The sequence below is a fragment of the Caretta caretta genome, chromosome 1 (assembly GCF_965140235.1).
Source record: "Caretta caretta isolate rCarCar2 chromosome 1, rCarCar1.hap1, whole genome shotgun sequence".
In the NCBI taxonomy this organism is placed as follows: domain Eukaryota; kingdom Metazoa; phylum Chordata; order Testudines; family Cheloniidae; genus Caretta; species Caretta caretta.
In genome coordinates this window covers 270,869,067-270,894,225 of record NC_134206.1, presented here as the reverse complement: position 1 = coordinate 270,894,225, position 25,159 = coordinate 270,869,067, and the positions used below count along the sequence as shown (strand labels likewise).

Here is a 25,159-nt window from a genome sequence, read left to right as displayed (position 1 = left end):
TTACTCACTTTAGTAGTCCAAATGAAATCAATTATGTGTTACATGTTTGCAGAATCAGGGCCATAGTGTTCTCATTATTAACCTACAAAAACTAAATTCTGGAGTTCTGTACAGACCAACCGAAGTGCTGTCTAGACTTTCACACAGCCATTAGACCAAACTGGCCATAAGACTTGCAAGGTATCTATTTACATCTATATCTCCCCTAGGAAATGGGCAAAGTTTTGCTATGTTAAGTTTGTAAAAATTTAACTTTTCCTTAAGAGTCTTTTCAAACTTCCGTTCTGTTGTGTGTACTGAACATACTGAATATGGCTGTCAGTGAAAACAACAGAAGGGAAGCCTCTCTCTCTAAAGTCTGGTAAGAATTTTATTTGACCTGTTTCGTAACACACAGAGAATGAGCACACTAGAAACATATTAAATTACCAAATGAGAGGCAAAAGCCATTAGAATGAGATATAATAAGATGAATGATACTGAAAGATGAGACATACAGTCTGTATGTAGGTGACTGATTCACCACACATTCATTGTACATACTGATGGAAATTGCATCAGTCATTGAAAAAAATCCATATACCTTTTTCCCCTGGCGCGCACACCCCTGTTCATCTTATAATAGATATAATGGCTTTGGGATTGAGCATTTCCTGAGGATTAATTACAGCTGGAAATCTTCAACTGCACCTTGGGACATCTTCTCCCAACTGGTCATTAATCCTTAGTAAATGCCTTATGCTTCTATCATTATTGTTTAAATCATGATTCTTACCTAGATAGCTTAAATGAGCCAGGCAAGCACTGGATTTATTTTTATTTTAAAAAAAGAAGAGAATTGAATGCTCCCAAAGAAGCAAGAATGACAGCACTAGAAAATGAAGTTTTATAGAAACACAGAAGCAGCATTTCAAGTATCAATATGTCTTAATTCAGAGATGGTGAGGCCACTTCTAAGGGTTAAATTTTAAGGACCTAGCCGCAACTGAGGTCAACGCTTGTTGTCGGAAAAGAGTACCGCAATCAGCACCCATTACAGCAGTAGCATGTTGTTGTTTTTTATTAAACTGTTAACACCTTTCTGCTAGGGAACAGTTTGATTCCACCAAATTTTTTCTATATAAAGTACTTCACCAAGTTTGATCGAAACAATTTTTGGGCACAAAAGTTAGAAGAAATAAATGCGATGCATTCAGCCCTTGGAAATTATAATCTATTTTATAATAATGTCATTTACATGGAAAAAAATCACAACCCCTTAGCCAAAGCTAGTCTATATATGCAGAGGAGTCTCAGTTTATTTCCTCTCACTTACAATGAAAATATCATTCCCATGCATCGCTCTGAAATGTTAATTTCCCCTGAATAGTGAGACCAAACAAACCCATAATCTCAAATGTTAAGATTCAATTATATGTATATTCATTTGGCACCCCAATAACTTTAAGGATAATTCAGTGTTATTTCCATAGAGCATCATATTAGCCAGAGCAGAGATGGTATCATAGTCCTATCCTGCATTTGTGTCAAGGCTCTTCCTACATATTTGCGAAGTGCTCAGTCATTCTGGCACCTACGCACCAAACGTCTGAATTTGCACTGACTGCAGCGTTCAATGGCAAAATTGTCACGGACTTCAACAGGTGCAGAATCAAGCCTTATACTCTGAGAAATGCATCTTTCCCCCAATATGAAAAATATCTGCATTAGAGATAAATGTAAATACATACAACACTTCTTTTCAATCCCCAGTTATAAATTACTCAGGCACAACTGTGCTACTTCCTTTGGCTACTTGGACAATGCTAAGTCGGGTCCCTCTCTATTCGAAACACTGTTTTTGTGCAGACATCCTGAAGTCAACAGATGCAAGGTCACAGAGAATGACAAAGCCCACACTAATGCTGTTTTGCAAAAAGAAGAGGGAATGTACCTTTGCTCATTGACATCAGTATTGTCACAGCGGAGAGAATGTACAACACTCATGGCTCAAATTCTCTAAACAGCTAGAATAGGAGAATCAAGCCTTTGGAAAAGACAGCTTCACAAAGGCAGATAAGAGCTTTTCTCCAGTAATTTAGTGGCAGTGAATACTCTGACATATTTTCCTAGAGCCACTGATTTGATTAATATATGTGGGAGCCAAAATGTGAAAGAAGATTTGGCCAAGGTCCACACTGTCTCTGTTTTTTATATGTTTCAATAATTTAATGCCACCTCTACTTTGCAGCCTCAAAATAGAATCTGTCTCCTGTTCTAATGACATCTGTGCTACAGCTAGAAGACCCTCTCCCTCAAACTTATATCATAAGCCCTCGTTATCACATCAGTATTTTATTGCTGGATTTCATGTCTCCCCTTGTTAATGCTAAAAAGAGAAATGTCGTCACTTAGCAGTAACTTTCGAAGAGAAGCAGAAACAGAAAAAAAGGTCAGAATTAAATCTCTCTTTTCAAAGCCTAAAATAAAACCACTTAAGTGAACATTTTTAGACTTATGTTTTTTAAAAGGGGCAGCATTTTTTCTCCTCAAAAGGTAGCAAGAAATAATTCTCATAGGGTATTGGGTAACTTGAATAAAACTCATACTTTCTGTCTTTTCAGTCTGGTGAACAGTTAAACAATTGTAATGGTGTGAGCAAAATTCTGATACAAATGGTAGTCATTGCCCAGACAGTTTAAAGACTAACCTCCTTTGGTACAGAATCTGAACTTGGGGGAAGTTTTCCCTAGAAATCAAGGTGACCTGCAGAACAGTGGCATTACATGAATTTAAAAACTCATTAGCTATGACTCCATGATCATCTAAAATACCACAACTTAAATAACATGAGGAGAAGGGAATTGAAACTAGTTTGTCTTCATTTGAGGAACCCTCTACAAATTCTCCATGCTTCTAGAGTTACTATTGTAAATGAGAGCAACTTTCATAGCACAAATACAAAACAATGAGTGTAAGCTTAGACAACATGCAGCTCCATAGTTTATGTATTGTATCTAAAAAATGTGTGCTATTTAATATACATTATTTGCTTAGGATATTTACCTTGCTGAGAGTATGAAAGATCGCTCTACGCTTTCTATGTTCAACTCATTTTGATAAGCTTCCTGGGTTGGTTTTCTAACCTATAGTGGACATAGAAAACAACTCTTAATGAAAATGAATCAATATGACTTCAAGGAGATACCTGTAACAGGCGAACTAAAGCAATAGAATTTTCTTCTCTTGCAGAAAAAGTGGACAGGAAATAGCACAACAGTAGGAGCTCACGCACCAGCCCATCACTTCTGAAATCCTGAGTTTCAAGTGTAACTGAGTTTATAGGTTGAGTGTTTATGTAGCCACCCCAGAACATTTGCTGACATCCCAAAACACAGCCTGCAGTCTTGTAAATAGTCCCTCATGCTGTCTCCTGTGAATCTGGACCTCCAGCTGAACTTGGCCCTCTTCTCTGGCAGCATCATGGATAAGACACTTTACTGCTGAGCAGGAGCAGAAGGCGTTTGTCCTACTGCACCAGTGCCCCCTAACAGCTGTGTCTGCTTATGTCTGTGTACATAATAGATGTTTCTTGATACAGCTCAGGATACTCCAGCTGGGCGACGGCTGGACACAACACTTTTTAGAGGGGTTATAGGAAAGGTACAGTTAAAAAAAGAGGGGAGGAGGTCAACTTTGGGGTCTTTTCATGAAGGCCTCAGATTGTAGCCCTCTTAACGCCTGTATTTTCCCCTAGGATTGGCAGTCTTTGGAGAAACCCAGCTGTGGAGGATTTTGCTCACCAGAAAGTTCTCAGGCAATCAGAGGTGTGTGTTTTTTGAGAGCGGGCAAAAAGGTCAGAATGGCCATGAGGCAGGGGAGGAGCAGCCATACATACATAAGTTGGCAGCCTTTGTTTCAGGGAAGCCTAAGTCTGGACCCAAGGTGGTTAACATTAAGGTGCAATAGTAGAACTGCCTGAGAAAGCCTTCCTAGACCAGCCAACACTAATCAGGTATTTAGGCAGTTCTCTCTCTCTGTTTCTCCTCTTTGATAGAATTACAATTCTCCTCTTCTTCCAACTGGCCCCCAACAATAAATGCATTTTAAAAAGGACAGTTATTAATGGCCCAAAAGTCCACACCATGCAACAAAGGTTGTGTGTCTATCACGGCTTTTAATATAAGCAATTTATAATATTTCTTTCCAACAATAAACTTACTTGTCTATGGAAAAATTACATGCAGGAGTTAAAATAAGTTTCGGCAAAAAGTTGCCATAGCAGAGATCTCAGAGACTCACCTTCATTCCAGCCAATGAAAGCATGTTGTTGAGTTTATACATGCCAGACTGTACTGGAGTTGTATATAACAGAGCATCATTAAACTGCAATATAAAACACACACACTTTCAAATGGCTAAAGGATTAAATAATAAAAAGATAGTTTCAACTATAGCAGGGGCAGGCAAACTTTTGGCCTGAGGGCCGCACTGGGTTTCTGAAATTGTATGGAGGGCCAGTTAGGGGAGACTGTGCCTCTCCAAACATCCGGGCATGGCCTGCCCTCTATCAGACCCCCCCCACTTCTTGCCCCTGATGGCCCCCCCTGGACTCCTGCCCCATTGAACCCCTCCTGTTCCTTGACGGTCCCCCGGGGATCCCTGCCCCATCCACCCCCCCTGCTCTCGGTCCCCTGACTGCCCCTGGACTCCCCTCCCCATCAACCTGCCCTCCTTCCTGACTGCCCCTCCCGGGACCCCTGCCCCAACCACCCCACTGCTCCCTCTCCCCCCAACCACCCCCCGCCGCTCTATCCAATCTTTCTGACTGCCCCCTGGGACCGCTACTCCCATTCAACTCCCATTCCTGGCCCTCTGACTGCCCCGACCCCTATCCACGCCCCTGACCACCCCGCGAACTCCCCTGCCCTCTATTAAACCCCCTCCCTGCTCCCTTACTGCACTGCCTGGAGCACCGGTGGCTGGCTGCACCAGGACAGCCAGCCGCGCCGCGCAGCACAGAGCACCGGGTCAGGCCGGGCTCTGCAGCCCCACTGCCCAGAGTATTGCACCGCGCGGCGGCGTGGCTGCAGGGGAGTGGGGACAGCCTCCTGGGCCAGTAGCTCAGGGGCCGGACAGGACGGGCCCGCGGGCCGGATGTGGCCTGCGGGCCATAGTTTGCCCACCTCTGAACTATAGTGTACTGAAATGTATGAAATTTGTATAGAATGGATACACATGCATTGAAGGTAGAAATTTAGAGTCTAGAAATGTGTCCTCTTCATGTTATTACTTTAGTTTGGATTCTGAGAAGAGAGTTCTATTTACTTATAACAAATTTTCATGTATACAACGTAGGTAAGAATATAGGTCTATTAACATTTTAGTTATGTAAACATTTTTGTCACATTCTCTGCACAAAGACTTTTTAAAAGCTGAAAGGAAATTCCCAAAATAAAAAAGCTACTTATCAATGAAAAGCACATTATTTATGGGCAAACTGGGAGTACTGATATCAAGGAATAGGCCATTGAAACCCATAAGGAACAGTTTCTTGCAAATAAAAAGTTATATTACACACACACAAACCTGCATTCAGAGAACATTAGTAAAGTTGCAAAGTCAAGCACCCAAAAGTTAGGAAATGCTAGAATTAAGGTTGCCTGTGCCTAGGGTAGTGTATGCATCTCTAGTTATTCTCATCACAAACGAATGCTGAACAAATATAAACAATGAAGAGCACATAGTGGTACCTCATATGGTATTCTGGACTGAAGCTTGGTTCTGGACTGCACTTTGTCGGAATTAGTGCAAAAGGCTTCACGTAGGGCTTGTCTACACTACCCACCAGATCAACAGGCAGTGATTGATCCAGCGGGAGTCGATTTATCGCGTCTAGTATAGATGTGATAAATAGACTGCTGAGCGCTCTTCCGTCGACTACGGTACTCCACCAGAATGAGGAGCGCAAGCGGAGTCGGCAGGAGAGCATCACTGCACTAAGTCGACAGCTGAAGACACCATAGTAAGTAGATCTAAGTACGTCAACTTCAGCTACACTATTCATGTAGCTGAAGTTGTGTATCTTAGCTCGACCCCGCGCGGTAGTGTAGACAAGCCCTAAATTTGAGGAGCTGCTATATTATTTGTATTACATTAGCACCAGCTAAAATGGTGCCCCGTTGTGCCAGACACTGCACAAACATATAAGAAGAAGAGTCAGATCCTACCTCAAATTGTCTTGTCTATTTAGACATAAACTGACAAAGGATGGGGAGGGAAGCAGACAGAGAGATTGTGTGACTTATCCAAGGTCACAGAGCAGGTCAGCAGCAAGGCCAGGAATAGAATCTAGGACCATTGACTCCCCAACCCAGTGCCCAATCCAAAGATATACTATAAACTTTTTAAAAATGTGACAAGTAATGCTCTGGACACCAGATTTTCAAATCTATTAGACTTCAAAGGACTAGAGTAGTAGTCTCAGCTTTTCAAAACCTCAGATTCTTTTCTCAAAAAGTTCTTAAAAACAGTGACTGAATTTTGGTCAAACAGAAATAATTTTATAACTGGGATTTTTGTTTATTTTTTAGTGTACACAAATCACTTTGTGATACAAACTGCATATAAAATGCTCAATTTTTTAAACAGTCAGCTGAAGTTGCCAGTTATTTATATTTGTGGTGTGAATGTTTCTACCACTATTGAATTACTCTGGCATTAGGCACATAGAAATGTACATGGCATCTTACCAGAAAAAACATTCGCGGCTGCATGACCTTCCTGGAAAGCTTCATCAACGTTCCTTCTTTGAGAAAGACCTGGCAAGTTAAAGAAGATAAACAAATATTGCAAAACCTAGCTATTGAGAGCACAAAAACTGCATGAATAAGCTTTTCTCTTTAAAATTCTTATTCATTTAGTGCCATAGATGTGTTTAAAATTTCATATAAGACATGAAGTAAAACACATCAAGCACAAATGATCATGAAGAAAGATTTCCTGTTCTGGAATACAAAACTTGGAGACTAGCCTTTTTGATAAACCTGTTATTAAAAATGTACTCCTGCATAATTAGCCCTAGGTATCTTTATAAATACAGTAAATATAAATGGATTAATAAAAGAGGAATTTATTGGAATTAGAAGGTCTGCTTAGCAAAATATAAAACTAATACTTGGACACTGGAAGAAGGTCCCATCTGCAATAAATGAAAGGGCCTCACTATCAACTGACTTAGCTTCTTATGAGAAGTTGATCCTTAACTGCAGACAACATGCAACATCCAGAAGATATGGACTCCATGTTTAAATCATATAAAATTGCTAACCTATCACATATGGAGCTGCTCATACCCTTTTCAGAGGCTGAGCAACAGTGCTCCCACAATTGCAGCTTATGGACAAAATTCTGCAAACATCAGAACAAGTAACTTCACTCATGTGAGTAGTTTCACTGAGATCAGTGGGACTGCTCATGGCAGGGTGATTGAGAGAATAAAGATGGGTCCTGACATCTGTATCTCACTTGTTCAGTGTTGTACAAGTCACATTAGGATTTTTTCTTCTTCGAGATTTAAATTGATTCATAAGAGGTTCCACTGTAATTACCAAGCTTCTGCTATTAAAATGTAATTGGGACAAAGGTCTCGATCCTGTACTTGAGAGGAGCTGATCATCCTCAACCCCCAATGAAATTCACAGGGATTGTGTACTTGCACTGGAGGGTGGAGTTTGCTCTAACTTATTTTTAAGTCTTTCCTCTGACTTCTCATGTTCCAACTAAAGTCGCAACAATGTGGTGACAAAGCTTGCAGTATAACTGCTAACAAAATGCACAGAACGATAGAATCGTAGGACTGGAAGGGACCTCAAGAGGTCTTCTAGTCCATTCCCCTGCACTCAAGGCAGGACTAAGTATTATCTAGACCATCCCTTACAGGTGTTTGTCCAACCTGCTCTTAAAAATCTCCAACGATGGAGATTCCACAACCTCCCTAGGCAATTTATTCCAGTACTTAACCACCCTGACAGTTAGGAAGTTTTTCTTAATGTCCAACCTAAACCACTCTTGCTGCAATTTACGTACATTGCTTCTTGTCCTATCCTCAGAGGTTAAGTAGAACAATTTATTATTCTCCTCTTTATAACAACCTTTTATGTACTTGAAAACTTATGTCCCCCCCTCAGTCTTCTCTTCTCCAGACTAAACAAACCAAATTTTTTAGTTCTTCCATAGATCATGCTTTCTAGACCTTTAATCATTTTTGTTGCTCTTCTCTGGACTTTCTCCAATTTGTCCACATCTTTCCTGAAACGTGGCACCCAGAACTGGACACAATACTCCAGTTGAGGCCTAATTAGCGCAGAGTAGAGTGGAAGAATTACTTCTTGTGTCTTGCTTACAATATTCCTGCTAATACATCCCAGAATTATGTTAGCTTTTTTTGCAACAGCGTTACACTGTTGACTCATATTTAGCTTGTGATCCATTGTGAGCCCCAGATCCCTTTCTGCAGTACTCCTTCCTAGGCAGTCATTTCCCATTTTGTATTTGTGCAACTGATTGTTCCTTCCTAACTGGAGCACTTTGCATTTGTCCTTATTGAATTTCATCCTGTTTATTTCTAACCATTTCTCTAGTTTGTCCAGATCATTTTGAATTTTAATCCTATCCTCCAAAGCACTTGCAACCCCTCCCGGTTTGGTACTGTCTGCAAACTTTATAAGCATATGCTGTATGCCATTATCTAAATCACAGAAGAAGATACTGAACAGAACTGGACCCTACTTGATATGCCCTTCCAGCTTGACTGTGAACCACCGATAGCTACCCTCTGGGAATGATTTTCCAACCAGTTATGGACCCACCTTACAGAAGCTCCATCTAGGTTGTATTTCCCTAGTTTGTTTATGAGAAGGTCATGCGAGACAGTATCAAAAGCTTTACTAAGGTCAAGATGTACCACACCTACTGCTTCCCCCCTATCCATAAGGCTTGTTACCCTGTCAAAGAAAGCTATTAGGTTGGTCTGACACAATTTGTTCTTGACAAATCCATGCTGACTGTTACTTATCACCTTATCTTCTATGTGTCTTCAAACTGACTGCCTAATTATTTTCTCCATTATCTTTTTGGGTACTGAAGTTAAATTGGCTAGTCTGTAATTCCCCTTCTGATAGATGGGCACTATATTTGCTCTTTTCCTGTCCTCTGGAATCTCACCCATCTTCCATGATTTTTCAAAAATAATCGCTAATGGCTCAGTTATCTCCACATGTGTACGTGTGCAGGACTTCATGTTCGAAAACTGTTAGGTTTTCATAAAAAATTTTTCCTCAAAAATTAAATGGAAAATGTCTTGGGAGTAAGGACTCTTATTCCACCATCAGCACCAACTAAGCAAGGGATCATTTTTCTCACAGACTTTAAGACCGAAAGGGACCATCATGATCCTCTAGTCTGAGCTCCTGCACATTGCAGGCCACAGAACCTCACCCACCCACTCATGTAATAGACTGTTAACTTCTGGATGAGTTACTGAAGTCCTCAAATCTTGATTTAAAGACTTCAAGTTACAGAGAATATCCACCATTTACTCTAGTTTAAACGTGAAAGTGACCCATGCTCTGTGATGCAGAGGAAGCTGAAAGCTCCACAGGGTCTCTGCCAATCTGACCTGAAGGAAAAGTCCTTCCTGACCCCATATATGGCAATCAGTTAGACCCTGAGCATGCAGGCCAGACCCACCAGTCAGATACCTGGGAAGGAATTCTCTACAGTAACTCAGAGCCCTCTCCATCTAGTGTCCCGTTTCTGGCTTTCAGAGATATTTGCTGCCAGCAGTTGCAGATTAAACTTATCAAGCTCAGTCTTGAAGCCATAGAGGGGATAGTATGATGAGACTGGCTACAATGGCATGGAGCCAGTCTCATCATACCATCCCCTCCATAAATTTATCAAGCTCAGTCTTGAAGCCAGTTAGGTTTTTGCCCCCCCCCCCCCCGCCTCTCCTTGGAAGGCTGTTCCAGAACTTCACTCCTCTGATGGTTAGAAACCTTCCTCTAATTTGAAGCCTAAACTTGTTGATGACTAGTTTATATCCATCTGTTCCTGTGTCCATATTAGTGCTTAACTTACAACTCCTCTCCTTTCCTGGTATTTATCTCTCTGATGTATTTATAGACAGCAATCATATCTCCCTTCAGCCTTCTTTTGGTTAGGCTAAACAAGTCAAACTCTGAGTCTCCTCTCATAAGGTAGGTTTTGCATTCCTCTGATCATCCTAGTAGCCTCTCTCTGCACCTGTTCCAGTTTGAATTAATCTTTATTAAACATGGGAGACCAGAAATGCACACAGTTCTCCCTGCTTTAACAGTAGTTATATATACTTAGTATCACTTTAGTGTGCAGTTTCCTTGCTGCTATCTGCTGAATGCTCTTTTGCAGAACTTACCCTTCCTGGTTGAACAATCTCATGATGCCCATTTAAACTGTATTGAATCTGCATGAGCTTCTGAAAGTTATCCTATGTGGGGAAAAAACACACAAAAATAGAATTGCCTTTCAATTTAATGAAAATGCATTAGACAGCTTTAGCAGACATCAACTTCCACAATTATGATACTTACTCCCTGTTTCATGATATCATTGGCATGGTTGGCTACTTCTATGACAACAGCCAGAGCACCTAAAGTGTGAAGGAACAGAATTTAGTTATACAATCTAGCCAGCGGTTCAGTGTTCAAAAACATGTTGCCCAATTCAGCTGGTGCTAAGGGGCTCAAGAGTGTGACCCAAAGCTCACGGAAGTCAGTGGGAGTCTTTCCGTTGCCTTCAGTGGTCTCTGGATTAGGTCTTAAAAGCTGCGTCCTTGCAAACCACCATCCATTGTGGCAGCGCTTTTCTGCCATGTTAGCCACCAAATTTCTTAAAGTTAACTGAAATGACGACACTCATTTTGCCAACAAAATTAAGCTCACACTCAGCTTGCCTTACTCACACAACTAGTCCCTTTTACTTCAAGGTGACCACTTGTATAAGTACTTGTATAATGTGAGCAGGATTAAGTCCCAATGTACACTCAGCACAGGGACTCAGCCAATAACCATCTTTTTCCATTGCACACGTTTCCCTGAGATGTTGGTCACAGAATTCAGAGGACTTCCAGTGGAGCTATCGCTGTATTTTCAATTTTCTGTCTTTGGGTTTATTGCTGACTAAGATTATTTTCAAGTTTAAAATCCCACACATTTCTTTTTAAGTGTCAAATGTTTTGTACCCAAGTGGTTTTGAAAATGTAAAATCTCTAAAAGGGAAGAGTTACCCAAGATGGAAGGCAGTTTGGTATCTCTGTATTCAATGAAAAAAACCCCTACACAATGGAAAAAAGTGTTTCAAATTACTGCAATAGGATGAAAGGAGCATGTGAATTACTGCACAGAGCAGCAGCATTTCATACAGAATTCAAATCTGCAATTCATTTAACTGCAGAAAACAGATAAACTCACTTTACTGAAAGTTAGCACAAATAACTATGTGGTGACAGACTAAGATACAGATCACCCTCCGAACCATTTGAATGCAATTAAGCATCCCAAATAATGGAACTTTTATAGGTTTAGAGATGTCCAGAAATACTATCACTAGGCCACTAAAACCAAAACACTATTTTTTCTTTCTATCCTGGTATTTAGACAGGTCTCATCAGTGTAGCACTTGAGTTCCTGGACATACACATCCAGAACTGTTCAGTTCTTAGCGAGACGGAAAATAGGTTAAAACATGCAATTGCCAAACTTCAAAAGGTACAGAGGTGTTTAAGGCCTGAGCTGGGAATTAAGTGGAAGCATGAACTAGGAGCTCCCACTTAGATTGATGTAAGGAGCATTTTGGGGTTTTGTTTCAAGTGTCTTTCACATAGGAAACAAATACAGCTTCCAAATAATCAAAAGGCATGGAAATACCGAACACGCCCAATGAACATAATACTAGCAAGATCAGGAGGTCTTTAAACTTAGGGCCTCTCAGAGAGTCAGCTGCACGTGTGGAAGCTGAGCCACAGGAATTCTCTATCCAAGGAAAGCTGGAATGAATTGGCTCCAAATAAGATACAGGTGGCTGAACATTTCTTCAAACCGCCTTCAGAGATCTGGTATGAAAACAAATCCACGCCAAAGTATTCACTCATTGACTTCAGGAAAAATTAAGACTGATGAATCCTATGGTAAATTGGCTGGGATTCACAGAGGAAGATTTAAGGTCACATTATCTTTTATGGTATTGTGATTCCAAAATAAACCTTAAGATTTTGAAAGTCTAATAACTATACTCAAGAGTAAATAATACATGAAGTGAACAGGTGTAGGAAATGGTATGAAAACTGTTTTTGGAAAGAAGGCTCCTCTCACTTTCTAATGTTGCACTACCTATAAGGAGTAACTCATCTACAAGAAAGCACAGAGGTCCCTGAGGTGACCTGCAGATATAGTTTTGAGACACCTAGCCCAGATAGGTCTTTATTTACACAGTTAAAGGGAGACAGCCAACTTCACTATTCCATTTTGACTTGTTTTTTAACCTACTGTTGTCACAAGCAACACCTAGATTACTAAAAATGAAAGATGAGGATTTTTTCATATCTAGATTTAGTTTGTCGTCTTCATAACATTTGACAGTTCTTTCATTGTTTCCCCTGTACAGCTACAGTTAAGTTTCCCTATTTGTCTTTGATATAGCAACAAAGGACAGAAAAACATTTTAGAATATAAGGAAATGTGATTGCTGAAAGCACACAAGTTTGGCAGAGGAGACTCAAGAGAAGGTGCAGACCTGACACTACTTATAACTCATTTTTTGAAATTGACTAGATTTCAAGTGTCCAGTGTTGCATTAGTGCAGGGGTCTCAAACATGCGTCTTGGAGTTATTTCCTGCGGCCTGCCATAGGCGCCGACTCCACTGGCAGCCAAGCTTCAAACATTACTGAGTGTCTATATTTTATTAAAATCCCTCTTCGCATTACAGTTCTAAAAAAGTTAATACATTGACTTTGATTAGCATACAATATTACTCTTATTTTTTTTTCATTTTTGACTATACTTTTGTATCATTGTATGAAAAGGTTTCAGTGATGTGGCCCTCGGGCCAATGTACTAGTCCTCATGTGGCCCTCGTGGTGATTTGAGTTTGAGATCCCTGCATTAGTGCTAGTTTATTCATATCTATTATCAATGCATGGAAGTTACTGGCTCAGCTAACACTGAAAAAATGAAGACGTGAAACAATCTTTACCTATTTGCCCCCCAAAAGCTGCTCCCTTTGTATATTCAGAGTCATTATTTGCTTGCTTAAACCACAAAAATAGATCCTTCTTAGTTCTACTAACACTGCAGAGCCAAACCTGGTGATGACGAGAGTGCAAGGAGGAAAGAACTAGAGCTTGAATTTCAGTCCCTGAATTCATTTTACAAGGACAGCTGTTTTTACTTGTAAACTTTGAACATTCTTTTTTGGGGGAAAAAAAAACGGAACCCTTCAACGTCTCTTTTCATAGTAACATAAAACTGAATAAAAATATATTTACTGGTTCACTACATTATATGCATCGAAAGTTAAAGTTTAGAAATATTCTCATTTTTCATCTTTAACAAACCTTCTCTTTATTTAATCTACAGAAATACATTTACCTTGAGTATCCCTATAGTCTGCTGAGTCTTCTAAAAGATTCTTTAAATAATCTGCATAAGAAAGAAAAAATATTACATAAATATGTTGGGAAAGAACCAGTGTTATAAAAAGGGAAAAAAAAAAGCATAAAAATTGCTGGAAAAAATGTTCTTTTGGGTAGATGTGTGCAATAAACTATAGCCCCTAATGGATTAAAAACAAACAAACAATCAGATGAAATATCACTAAAATACTTGTTTTTGGAGTGTAACAGAAAATGTAATATCAACATCAGCCCAGCTACACAATATCTGTGCACAACACAATATTTACACTGAATGTTTCAGGTAAAAAAAGGAATGATGAGCAGTGAAATAAGTAAAAAAATGTGTTGTTCTATTTTACTCAGGGAGAGAGTTCACAGAAACAGTGTCTTCAGGCAAATGACATAATTGGTATAGGTGTTATATTTCAGAACAAATCGATGAACAGCAGTTATCCGTTAATTATTCAGTGTGACAAAAGGCATCTATACAAAGCTATACCACATGCACTTATTTGTGTTCAATTTTGTATAGGTCATGACAGATTTTGAAGATTACAAATGTTACTGTGTTGTGTGTTAGTACCTAACCTGATTGTAATAAATAATCAGTATTAGGCAAAAGAATGTTCTGGTTGTTTTATTATGTGGAAGAATTTTTGTTCCAATAAAGGAAAATAAACTATCAAATTTTGATGTGTGTTAGTTTGGTTGTGATCAATGATAAATCTAGGTTTCAGAGTAGCAGCCGTGTTAGTCTGTATTCGCAAAAAGAAAAGGAGGACTTGTGGCACCTTAGAGATTAACCAATTTATTTGAGCATGAGCTTTCATGAGCTACAGCTGTGTGCATCCGATGAAGTGAGCTGTACCTCACGAAAGCTTATGCTCAAATAAATTGGTTAGTCTCTAAGGTGCCACAAGTACTCCTTTTCTTAATGATAAATCTAGTCTTTGCCCACTAGATGGCACACCGAATCCACAAAATATTTCTTGCTTTGAGGTTTTCAATCTTTACTTACTCACCAGCAACCACACACCACATAACAAAAACACTAACCCAGGAACCTATCCTTGCAAGAAAGCCCATTGCCAACTCTACACTCAACAGCCACACTATCAGAGGCTCGTTCACCTGCACATCTGCCAATGTGATATATGCCATCATGTGCCAGCAATGCCCCTCTGCCATGTACATTGGTCAAACCAGACAGTCTCTACGCAAAAGAATAAATGGACACAAATCAGACATCAAGAATTATAACATTCAAAAACCAGTCGGAGAACAGTTCAACCTCCCTGGACACTCAATTACAGACCTAAAAGTAGCAATTATTCAACATAAAAACTTCAAAAACAGACTCCAACAAGAAACAGCAGAACTGGAATTAATCTGCAAACTGGACACCATTAAATTAGGCTTGAATAAGGACTGGGAGTGGATGAGTCATTACACTAGCTAAAAACTATTTCCCCATGCTAATTTTCCCCCTAGTGTTACTCACACCTTCTTGTCAACTGTTTGAAATGGGCCATCCTGATTATTACTACAAATTTTTTTTTTCCTCCTGCTGATGATAGCCCACCTTAATCGATTGGTCTCGTTAAGAGTTGGTATGGCAGCCCCCATTTTACCTATCTATTTTCCTACTGTATTTTCCACTGCATGCATTTGATGAAGTGGGCTTTAGCCCACGAAAGCTTAGGCTCAAATAAATTTGTTAGTCTCTAAGGTGCCACAAGTACTCCTCATTCTTTCTGCTAAAATCACTAAAACTAACCTTAAATGCCACACAAATTGGGAAAACCAAACATATTCCCCTGGAGATTCCATTTCCTACAATATTTAATCAGAAAGCATAATGTACCACCAAAGGCACTGCATGTGTCACATTTGCAGTAGGCATCTGTTCTATATATTCTAAAGTTCTAAAGTGGTTAAAGTGCAGAAGAGATGCAATAGAAACTTTCAGAAAAATATACAATCTTTTATAAATAAATGATAATAAATATATATATATATATATATATATATATTTAATTAGTGAACATGTATCTGCATTCTGGCCTGAAAGTTTTGTGGAGGATGTAGTGAAGAGTAAGGCACAAAGGTCAGGTGAGGGTGTGGAGAAGGAGCAGCAGTAGGTAGGTTCTACTCTAGAGGGAGGGAGAAAAAGAGAAAAGATTGATCCAGCTAGATCAGAGGAAAACCACCATTTTTTGCTGAACCTGAAGTTTTGTTTTACCATTAGTGGGCACCAGCCAATGTTTGTTTTTTTTAGTACTTGTCTCTTCCATGACACTAAACTCTCTCCCACAACAAAAAAACAAGTTATTTCCTTCCTCCTTTATATATTCCAAGAGAGATTTTTGCTGTGATAGCTACACAAAATAGTTAATCAAGTCTTGTATTTTTAAACCAATTTGGTTAAACTGGTGAAAACCACTATAAGAACATTTTAAATTCATATCAGCCATTTTTAAACCAATTTATCTGAAATTGATTCCTTACTTACATAAGTTAAAAAGCCATTTTTAAAATTGATTTAGCTTACATCAATAAGGAATCAACTTAAGATAAAATGTCATTTTTAAACCAATTTAATAGCCACATAGCATTTTTAAACCAGTTTAACCAAACTGGTTTAAAAATGCACACACCTGTAGCTAAACTAGAGCAACCTACTGCACAGACAAGGCCAAAGAATGGCTAGGTAGAAGCCCTATGGGATAGTAGTCATTTATTTTTAAAAGTTGGTTGCATGTTTTATCTCTCTCTCCCAACCTTTGCATAGTGTTCATCTTCATAGACTGTGAGCTCTCCAGGGCAGGAACTGTGTTTTCCTATACATGTTGTGCATATTTTGTGCACTACTATAATCCAAAATAACAAATCAGAGTTGAAATACAGTGTGGGTTTCCATCACCAGGGACTGAACTCGGGACCTCCTGAAATAAAAACATGAGTTTGTACTAAAGAGCCAGGCTTTGCAACTGGCAGCTGTAACAAACTTGCATCCTCTGTGGACCAGGTACAGTAGGGGACACAATGCACACTGACCATTGTGTTATGATAGCACCCTAAGAAAACTATCCATTGTGAATGGCAACATAAATTTAAGACCCAAAAGTGATCTTAAATTCCCCGTGTAATAGGGACCCAAATAGGGAACTGAATATTTCTTGGCATATACATGCTTTATGGCATACATTAAAGTTTTGTCCAAGATAAACAAATGAACAACATTTTATATGTTTCAGAGTAGCAGCCGTGTTAGTCTATATTCGCAAACATTTTATATGGCGCAATTCTTTTGACAGGTACTTTCATTCACGGACAAAACTAGAATTAAAAGTGCCAGAGAACTAAAAGTGTCAGAGAGACTTAAGACAAGTTTCAGCATAAATTTATTTATTTGAAACTCTGCAGTCAAAATTAGAGTCTTGCTCTTATGTTAGAGCTCTATGGAGTATCCAATTAAATTTGCAGCTGCTAAATGCTGAAATAATATTTATGTAATTTTGAACTTAACACTCCTTTGCACATCTGGCTAATAGCCTCTGTTCGTGGCTAAAATCTATAGCTTCAAAGTAGGTTTTGAACAGATGTTTCTAATCTCTCATTTTCCATGAATACACACTGAAAATTCTGTGCTTACAACAACCTTTCAGAGTAGCAGCCGTGTTAGTCTGTATTCGCAAAAAGAAAAGGAGGACTTGTGGCACCTTAGAGACTAACCAATTTATTTGAGCATAAGCTTTCGTGAGCTACAGCTCACTTCATTAACCTTTCTGTGGTTAATGCCATCAGACTATTACACAGAAAGGTTTTTATTGATATGGATACCATTATATTTTGCTGAAACACTATAATTTAGTACAAACTTACTTAACAAGAACAAGTATATGAACAAAATCCAATCAATGAAACTAAATCTGTTAGCTTAAAAAAAAAATGACTAGTGATCACTATTTAAACAAAAAAATCTGAATAAGTCAAAATCAAGCATTATTTACAGAAGATACACAGAATACTTAGAACAAAATATAGCAACCAGAGATGAACTATTTATTGTAAGTGGAATTTCTAAGAGGGGAAGGATGAGAGATATGGTCTAATTTTCTTCTTCCTTCCTATTGCCTGACTTGAGACAGGCTAAAGGAAGCATAAATATAAATCGCTGAAACCTACTTTTTTAGCTCTCAACTTGCCAAGGCCCTAATTTGCAAACAGAAAAAATATATTTATTCTATGTTCCTCACATGATGTGGGTTTAAGTGAGATAAGCAGCAAGTTTGTGCAGGAGACACATTTGAGTCTACAATGATGGTTATCCCTTGATATGATGGACAATTGAGAGATGATAGATACAGCAGCAGGGCATAGTACAAAGACAACCATAAAACACAGAAATGGAGGGTGAGGATGTGCACTGAACGGAGACAGAATCAGCAAGGAATGAGGAAGAGAGAAGGGAAAGGCTGAGAAAATGAATGAAGCGATAAGAAGGAAGAGGGCTCATCCCAGGACAGCATAAGGACGTGAATATTGCACAGCCTCGAGTGATACAGGGATTTGGGAAAGGGGCAGTAGGGAAGAATTTCACTCCTTTATTTTCTTACTAGACAGCAGAAGTTTCTAACTATTCGTCACAGTAAGTAATCCTTTTAATACTTGTTATGTAAGAATCAAACGATTAGTGTGTAGAGAAGTGAAAGCCCACGTGAGCAAATGGAGGAACCATATAATTTGACAGGAATACAGATGAGATGCTCCTCTCTTTTGCAGATTTATGAGCCCATCTGCATCTGACATTGACAGCTCAGGAGTAACAGTATCAAGAGGCAGCAATCATCTTGTAAATTGATGCTACTGCAAAGGTACATGGAAACAGGAAAGTGGAAATGTATCATAAAAACAAGGCTAGCCTACTGACACAGAGTGCTTAGATAACATCGAGAAGGAAAACCAGCTGTCGACACCAAGAGGCCCAGCAGCTGCATTTCACTGATAATTTTTTTCCTCTCCCTGCCACAATTTGCCCACTTTGTTTCCTTATGCATCTACAGAATAGGGAATTTTGCCATTGGCTTTGAATACAGCAACTTTATCATTTAAAATTACCTTCATTCTTGTTTCACTCATGCTGCCCAGCGCATTCTGATGCTGGGCCCAAGTACCTTCTGTGTGTTGTGAAGTCCCAGCAGTGCAGGATTTTCATGGAGACCACCCAGTATTAAGCAGAGGTGCTTTAAATGGACAGACAGACCATCTAGCTACACATGGGGGAGGGGCAAATAATCCCATTTTATGGCCAAGGCAAATATAATGCAATGTGGATGGATATTGCAGGCTGAGCAATAGCAAGGGAAGTATAGCTCTCCCTTTGAAGTTATTTTACTGTTCCTTCCAAGAACTGTTACTAAAAAATAATCAGCATAGATGAGAGTCTGATCTTTGAGCTTTTCATCCCTCCCATGGAACAGAGAAAAATTCTGTTTAGAAACCAAGACCCTGATCTTGCAGTGTGATCCCTGCTGGTAGCCACAGGATCAACAAGGCTCTACATAGGTACAAGATCTACCTTCACAGATCCAATTGCATGACTGGGGCCCTATGGTATCAGCCAGATAGAAGAGGATTTACAAGACTAGTGTTTTCTATGAACTTCCTCCCTCACCTCCTGCATTTAGAACCAACGATAATGAGGATTTTAAAGCCTTTGAGCTATGGGGTTTCTGTCGCAACTGCATTTATCAAAAAGGTCTTTCCTCCTCCCTACCTTTTGGTTCCACCCCTTTTAAGTATGCCTTTGGTCTCTTAGAAATCGAGACACCACCACTGAATTTGGAATGAATAGCAGTCCCCCTGCCATGTCTAAAGTTAGTGTCCTTTTAAAATAAAATGATCAGATACCTTTTAATAAGCTTTTGCTTTTCCTTGTATTGTAAGAGATGTAAACATTTCCCACTTACAAATAACCTGTTTTCATAGGGTTTTCCCTGCCTTCCCTCTTTGATTTTAATGCAACTGAAAATAAAGGGGTTATTTTTAATCATAACTTTGTGGCTGCAATGTAATAAGCTTAATCTGTACTATGCAGCAGCATCACTGATTTAAATACTGCAGGAGAAATGGCATTTCTTGGTTAGCTGCTGCAGAGCTGGAAAAGGGTCATGGAGCATTTTATTTTTGTAGTTACTACATATACAGATACTATTTTTAAATTTCTCAGCAAGGGACAGTAGCATGAAAAAACCAAAAACTAAATATTTAAGAACTCGAGAAGATTCTAAATCCTTGACACTGTCCTTTATAATGCATGTTCCCTACATTCCTAAAACACATAACTTTATAAACCAAGCAACGGAACTTAAACCCTGTAATTTTTGTTAACAAGAAAACAAGAATTAGGTTATATTTTTGAGAAAGACAAGATTTCAGTGCACACAAAACATTTTCTTTAAAATCATGGCTAATTTCAGGAAAAAAAAAACAGGCTTAGAGGATTTAGTACTTGGGTTAGAACTTATATTAAAAGAAAAATTTTTTTATTTTCAATTGTAAGGACCCCTTTTCTCCCTTCCCCATCCTTCTCACATTTGAAATCAATGCTCTTCCCCTGCTCCTAATGACATGATTGGATTCCACAGCTGTGGAAACAGAGCAAACCATAACAAGGTTTGATGTTTGTGACTTCTGCTGAATTTATCTACCAGAAAACGTATCACGTGGCTGGGAATAACTGCATTTTTCCTGCGTATTTTATGACTGCCAATATTACTGAGTAGAACTTCTAGCTGCACAGTACATTTTAAGAGAGTTTCATACATCTGCAATCAAGTAAATATCCTTTGCAAAGTGTTGTGATGGCCTAGATGCCAATTTCCTGGGACTTGTGAGGACTGGCTTTTAAACTTGTGAACAGCTTGTCAGTACCTGTCAGAAGCAGCCTGTACTGGGGAATCCTCTGAACTGGCTTGAGCAGATAGTGCTTGAGTGCCAGACTAGCACAGCGAGGACTCATCTGAAAGACAAACACCCAAAATAAATACCCACAGTCCTCTAATAGTCAATTATCTGCTACCCAAAGAAGTTGTGCCTCTAAACAATGGACTTTTACTCGTGTGCTGGAAAGGGATGCATTCTGCTATCCTGCTTAACTCCACAGCAGTACATATAAATGTGAGCTGCCTAAGTCAGCCCTCAGCTATGCACAAGTAACATTTATCTGTAGGCCCACATGCTACAGTATTGCTAGTAGCCAGATCTGATTATTCCTCCACACAGAAGAACACACATAAAAATAGTATGTCTCAAAAGTTAGGAAGATACGTAACAGGTAAACACTGGAATTCTATGCAAAATCAAAACATCTGTCTTTGTTCTAAGAAAAGAATGTTATGCATCTCCCTAGAAATAAGGGAAACCTGCCAGCTAGCAGTGAAGGTAACCTGGTGGCATCGCAATTCTTATCAATCAGACAGAACTGTAGGGAAGGCTGCAGCATTCATTACAGAAGTCTCTTTAAGTGGTACAAAGCCCAAAGACACAACAGAGAGATAAACCTTTTTAAAGGGTCATGCTCCAACATGTTTTAATCATCATAGGTTGGGTGATTTGGCCCTCTCATCACTTCTTCCAGTTCGAATCGCCTGAAAATCATTTATTAATGCTACTCGTACATGAGGAACACTGACAAGAAGCACCTTCAGTAACAGGGATAGGTTTTATCTCTTTCTTTGGTAATTGCTGTCTTGTTTTTCTCTCTCCTACATTTCTTTACTCTCTTCTCCTCCACACTTTAGCCTCCTTCCCCCTGTAGCTTCCCAAGTAGCTTATCTAGCCACGCACACACCCAACACATCGAGCAATGCCTGGAAGCACCTGATGCTGGCCATGCAAAGCAGGCTTACATTTGTGCGCGCTCACCTAGTGGGGCTTGGTGAGAAACAGGCCCTCTGTGACCAGAAGATAGCTATGGCTAAGTTATGACTTCTCTGCTGGAAAGGAACTACAACAGTACTGAGCTCAGCAGTTGTTTACTATGTCAGTCTCAACAATTCATTCATTACTGAATTAATCTCTGTTAAAATAATGAATAACCCTCACAAGCGCTCCGTGATGTTTATTCTGGATTGCATGTTTAGAGTTCACACCTCTTCTCTGATCGGTTTTCCAGGGAATAAAGTGAGAGGCTGGCAGGGGTACTTGGCTTTTGCAGGATTATTGCATGTGCTCAGTTTGAGGGCATTTTGGAAGAGGAATTGGTTTGTTTTATTTTCAGGTTTGCAGCTCAAGAAATTCGCTTTCCCAGGTTTCCATTCCAAACCAAACACAGGACTTGAAGAACTACATTCTGCCCTCATTTTTACTCTGCAACCCCAATCAAATCAATGAGTTTACAATGGTAGAAGTCAGTGCATAATTTGACCCAGACACTTAAACTTTTAGAAGCGACTAATGATTTTGGCTGTCCATCTTAAACCACACTAAAGAGGCCTTATTATTAGAAAGTGCTGAGCCTTCTGAAAATCAAGTCCCTTTGATATGTCTCCAATTGGACACCCAAAACCACTAGTCATTTTTGCAAACGTAGGCCACAGTGGTTAAATTCTCCTTCGTCCTACCCACTGGTCCCCAACTGGGACCTAGAAACAAAGAGGAAAAACTAAATCTTTGCAGCCTTACAAAAGAGCACCAGAGATAAGAAACGAGAAATTAAGATCTCTCTTGCAAAAGAAGATGATACCTCAAAGTCTTTAACCACAGCAGCAAAACTAGGGTTCTTCTTGCATTGTTCATCTAGCAGCGCAACATTCTTATCAAATTCTTTGATATAAGTTGAATACATCTTTAAGTAGGGTCCTTTTTTCACAAATATATCAGCGATTCTTTGATAATCAATCCTGAAAAAGAGAACAAAGTAATTAAAACAGCACATAGCTACATAAAAATAAATCTATGATTTAGAAACCAGCAAAGCTAACATTCTCAGTCACTTTCGGAGCTCAGTAGTGGATTGAAAAGAAGGCTTATTAAGTAAACAGCTAGTGCAGTGGTGGGCAACCTGCAACTCATGGGCTGCAAGCAGCCCGTCAGGGTAATCCGCTGGCTGGCCACCAGACAGTTTGTTTACATTTGCACGGCTGCCCGCAAATCCCAGCACTTCCCTGCGGCCCACGCCGCTTCCCGAGCTCCCATTGGCCAGGAATGGCAAACCACGGCCACTGGGAGCTGCGGGTGGCTGTGCAAATGTAAACAAACTGTCCGGTGGCCCGCCAGCGGATTACCCTGAAGGGCTGCAAGTTGTCAACCACTGAGCTAGTGCTGATCTCACTAGGCAAACCAAAATGTGCAGGTTAATTTTGTTGTTGCTGTAAATTCTTAGCTTCTCCTCTCCAAATGAGATAAGCATTGATGTGCTGGTATCTCATCCTGCAAAGTGAAATAGGGAACTCAATTTTCAAAACACTCACAATTTAGTCATGTGCCTATGGCCAAAATGTTCAAAAATAGGAACCTAAAATCAGGCTCCTGGATTCACATTTAGGCACCAGATTGAGGCCAATGGAAGTGTGAATGTTTGGCACTTTCAAAAAATCAGGCCACTTACTTCGATGCCCAAATGCAGATTCAAAGAAGCTTAACTTTAGGCTTCTATTTTTGAAGAACTTAGCTTTGGTCCAAAATCCGGTTGCTCAAATAGGCATTTACATGCATATGTACAATTAATGCACCCAAATGTCAATTCCACCATCTAAGTGTGGAATTTAGATGCCCAGTTAAGGTGTCCTCATTTGAAAATTAGGTCCTTAGGCTCAGAAGTCAGCTCTGGAGTCTAAAAAGCACATAGATTACAAAAGAGCAAACTTCTGCTGACAGTAAAATTCACTTTACTCCACAGTTAAATATTAAAACCATGGAAAAAAATTGCACTCTTATTGATCATTACCAGTGAGACAGTCTCTCTTCTAATTCTCTGAGGAGGTCCTGATTAAGTTCATACAGCTGAGGTAGGTAGTACAGGATCTGATTCAGGATCCTTTCCTCAATCACTGGCTTTCCTAGCTGCCTGGAAGCATGTGCCACTGCATCCCGGAAATCCTGTTGGAGTACAAAGAGGAAAAAAAAACAACCCTCACTGAGAGACTGGCCTTCCGGCAACAATACATATGACAGTATTTCCCTTGCAGAAATGCTGTGGAGCGTTACCCATTACAGAGGGTGAGATGGTACCATCTGTTTTATGTTACTGTGTGGCTTTAACTCCAGGCCTGTCAACAAGGGGAGTTATTCCCAGTGCCGCCAGAACTTTTGGACGCAAAAGTCACATTCCTGGGTCCATGTGCTGAGTTTGAACTAGCCCTCCAGTGCATGGACATCAGAATGAGAGCTGCATTGACAGTTGAGAAGCAAGTCAATTGCTGTGATCACACTGTGGAAGCTTGCAATGCCAGACTCCTATTGGTCAGACTCCTATTCCTATTTCAAAAAATCATTTTGAAGCTGGAAAATCTACAGTGGGGGCCATTGTCCTGCAAGTGTATGGGGCCATTGTTTCCTGCTACACAGGACTGTGACTCTCAGCAATGCGCAGGAAACAGTGAATGGATTTGCAGCAATGGGGTTCCCGAACTGTGGTGGGGCGACAGACAGCATGTATATCCCCATTTGTAGGAAGGTGGGCTGGTGGCAGAATACATCCACAGAAAGGGCTACTTTTCCATGGTTATGAAAGTATTGGTGAATCACTGGGGGACATTTCACCGATATCAATGTGGGCAGGTCAGGGAAGGTGTGTGACACTTGCATCTTTAAGAACACAGGCTTGTTCAGAAAGCTGCAAACAGAGACATTCTTTCCTGACCAGCGGATTACTATTGGTGATGTTGAAATCCTGGTTCAATTACAATTAATGGTGCTTTCCGTAGCACCAGGCATTCTGCAATATATGTTATCAAGTAATAAAGATCAAATTATTTCCAAAAAATAAAAATTTATTGCATAAGAAAAACAATGCAAAGACTATTGTGCAGTTAAAAATGATACAATGCAAACTTATAAAATAAATGGAACAGAACTTTAAAATTAGAAGGCTAGAAAAACATTCATGTCCAGTTCAGTCCATTTCTGTCAAACATACACCAGCCATGCGAAGCTGTGATTTTCCTTACTGTCCCCTGGCGTGGGGTGGCAGGGATAGGGATGTGGCCCATGATGTCATGTGGAAAGTTTGGAGGGAGTTGGGGTAAGGAGCTGCAAAAATATAATTAATTCCTCACTGACTGCAAAGGAAGGTGAGCCCAGGATCGTTGGACCCATCGGTCAAGAAGTTGGCAGCATTTGTGGTTCGCTGACTGAGAACCCCCATTATGCCCTGGTGCATCTCCCGCTCCTTTTCCTGCTGGGACTTTCTCCTGTCTGCACTTTCCTTCTCCAGGCTGTCTGCTACATTCACCCTCCAGGC

General features: G+C 39.8%; 1 protein-coding gene across 2 annotated transcripts in view; it reads right to left on the bottom strand.

Annotated features, from left to right (window-relative positions):
- Positions 1 to 25,159, bottom strand: part of FGD6 (FYVE, RhoGEF and PH domain containing 6) — a 105,005-nt gene that overhangs the window by 24,736 nt on the left and 55,110 nt on the right. For both annotated transcript variants that reach the window (XM_075124278.1, XM_048835541.2), the window contains exons 6-14: positions 23,645 to 23,796; positions 22,442 to 22,598; positions 20,629 to 20,716; positions 13,667 to 13,717; positions 10,611 to 10,669; positions 10,436 to 10,507; positions 6,732 to 6,800; positions 4,282 to 4,365; positions 3,046 to 3,125 (exon numbers count right to left, since the gene is read on the bottom strand). In XM_075124278.1, the coding sequence (XP_074980379.1) occupies positions 3,046 to 3,125; positions 4,282 to 4,365; positions 6,732 to 6,800; positions 10,436 to 10,507; positions 10,611 to 10,669; positions 13,667 to 13,717; positions 20,629 to 20,716; positions 22,442 to 22,598; positions 23,645 to 23,796 (812 nt within the window). The remainder of the gene's footprint in view (positions 1 to 3,045; positions 3,126 to 4,281; positions 4,366 to 6,731; positions 6,801 to 10,435; positions 10,508 to 10,610; positions 10,670 to 13,666; positions 13,718 to 20,628; positions 20,717 to 22,441; positions 22,599 to 23,644; positions 23,797 to 25,159) is intronic.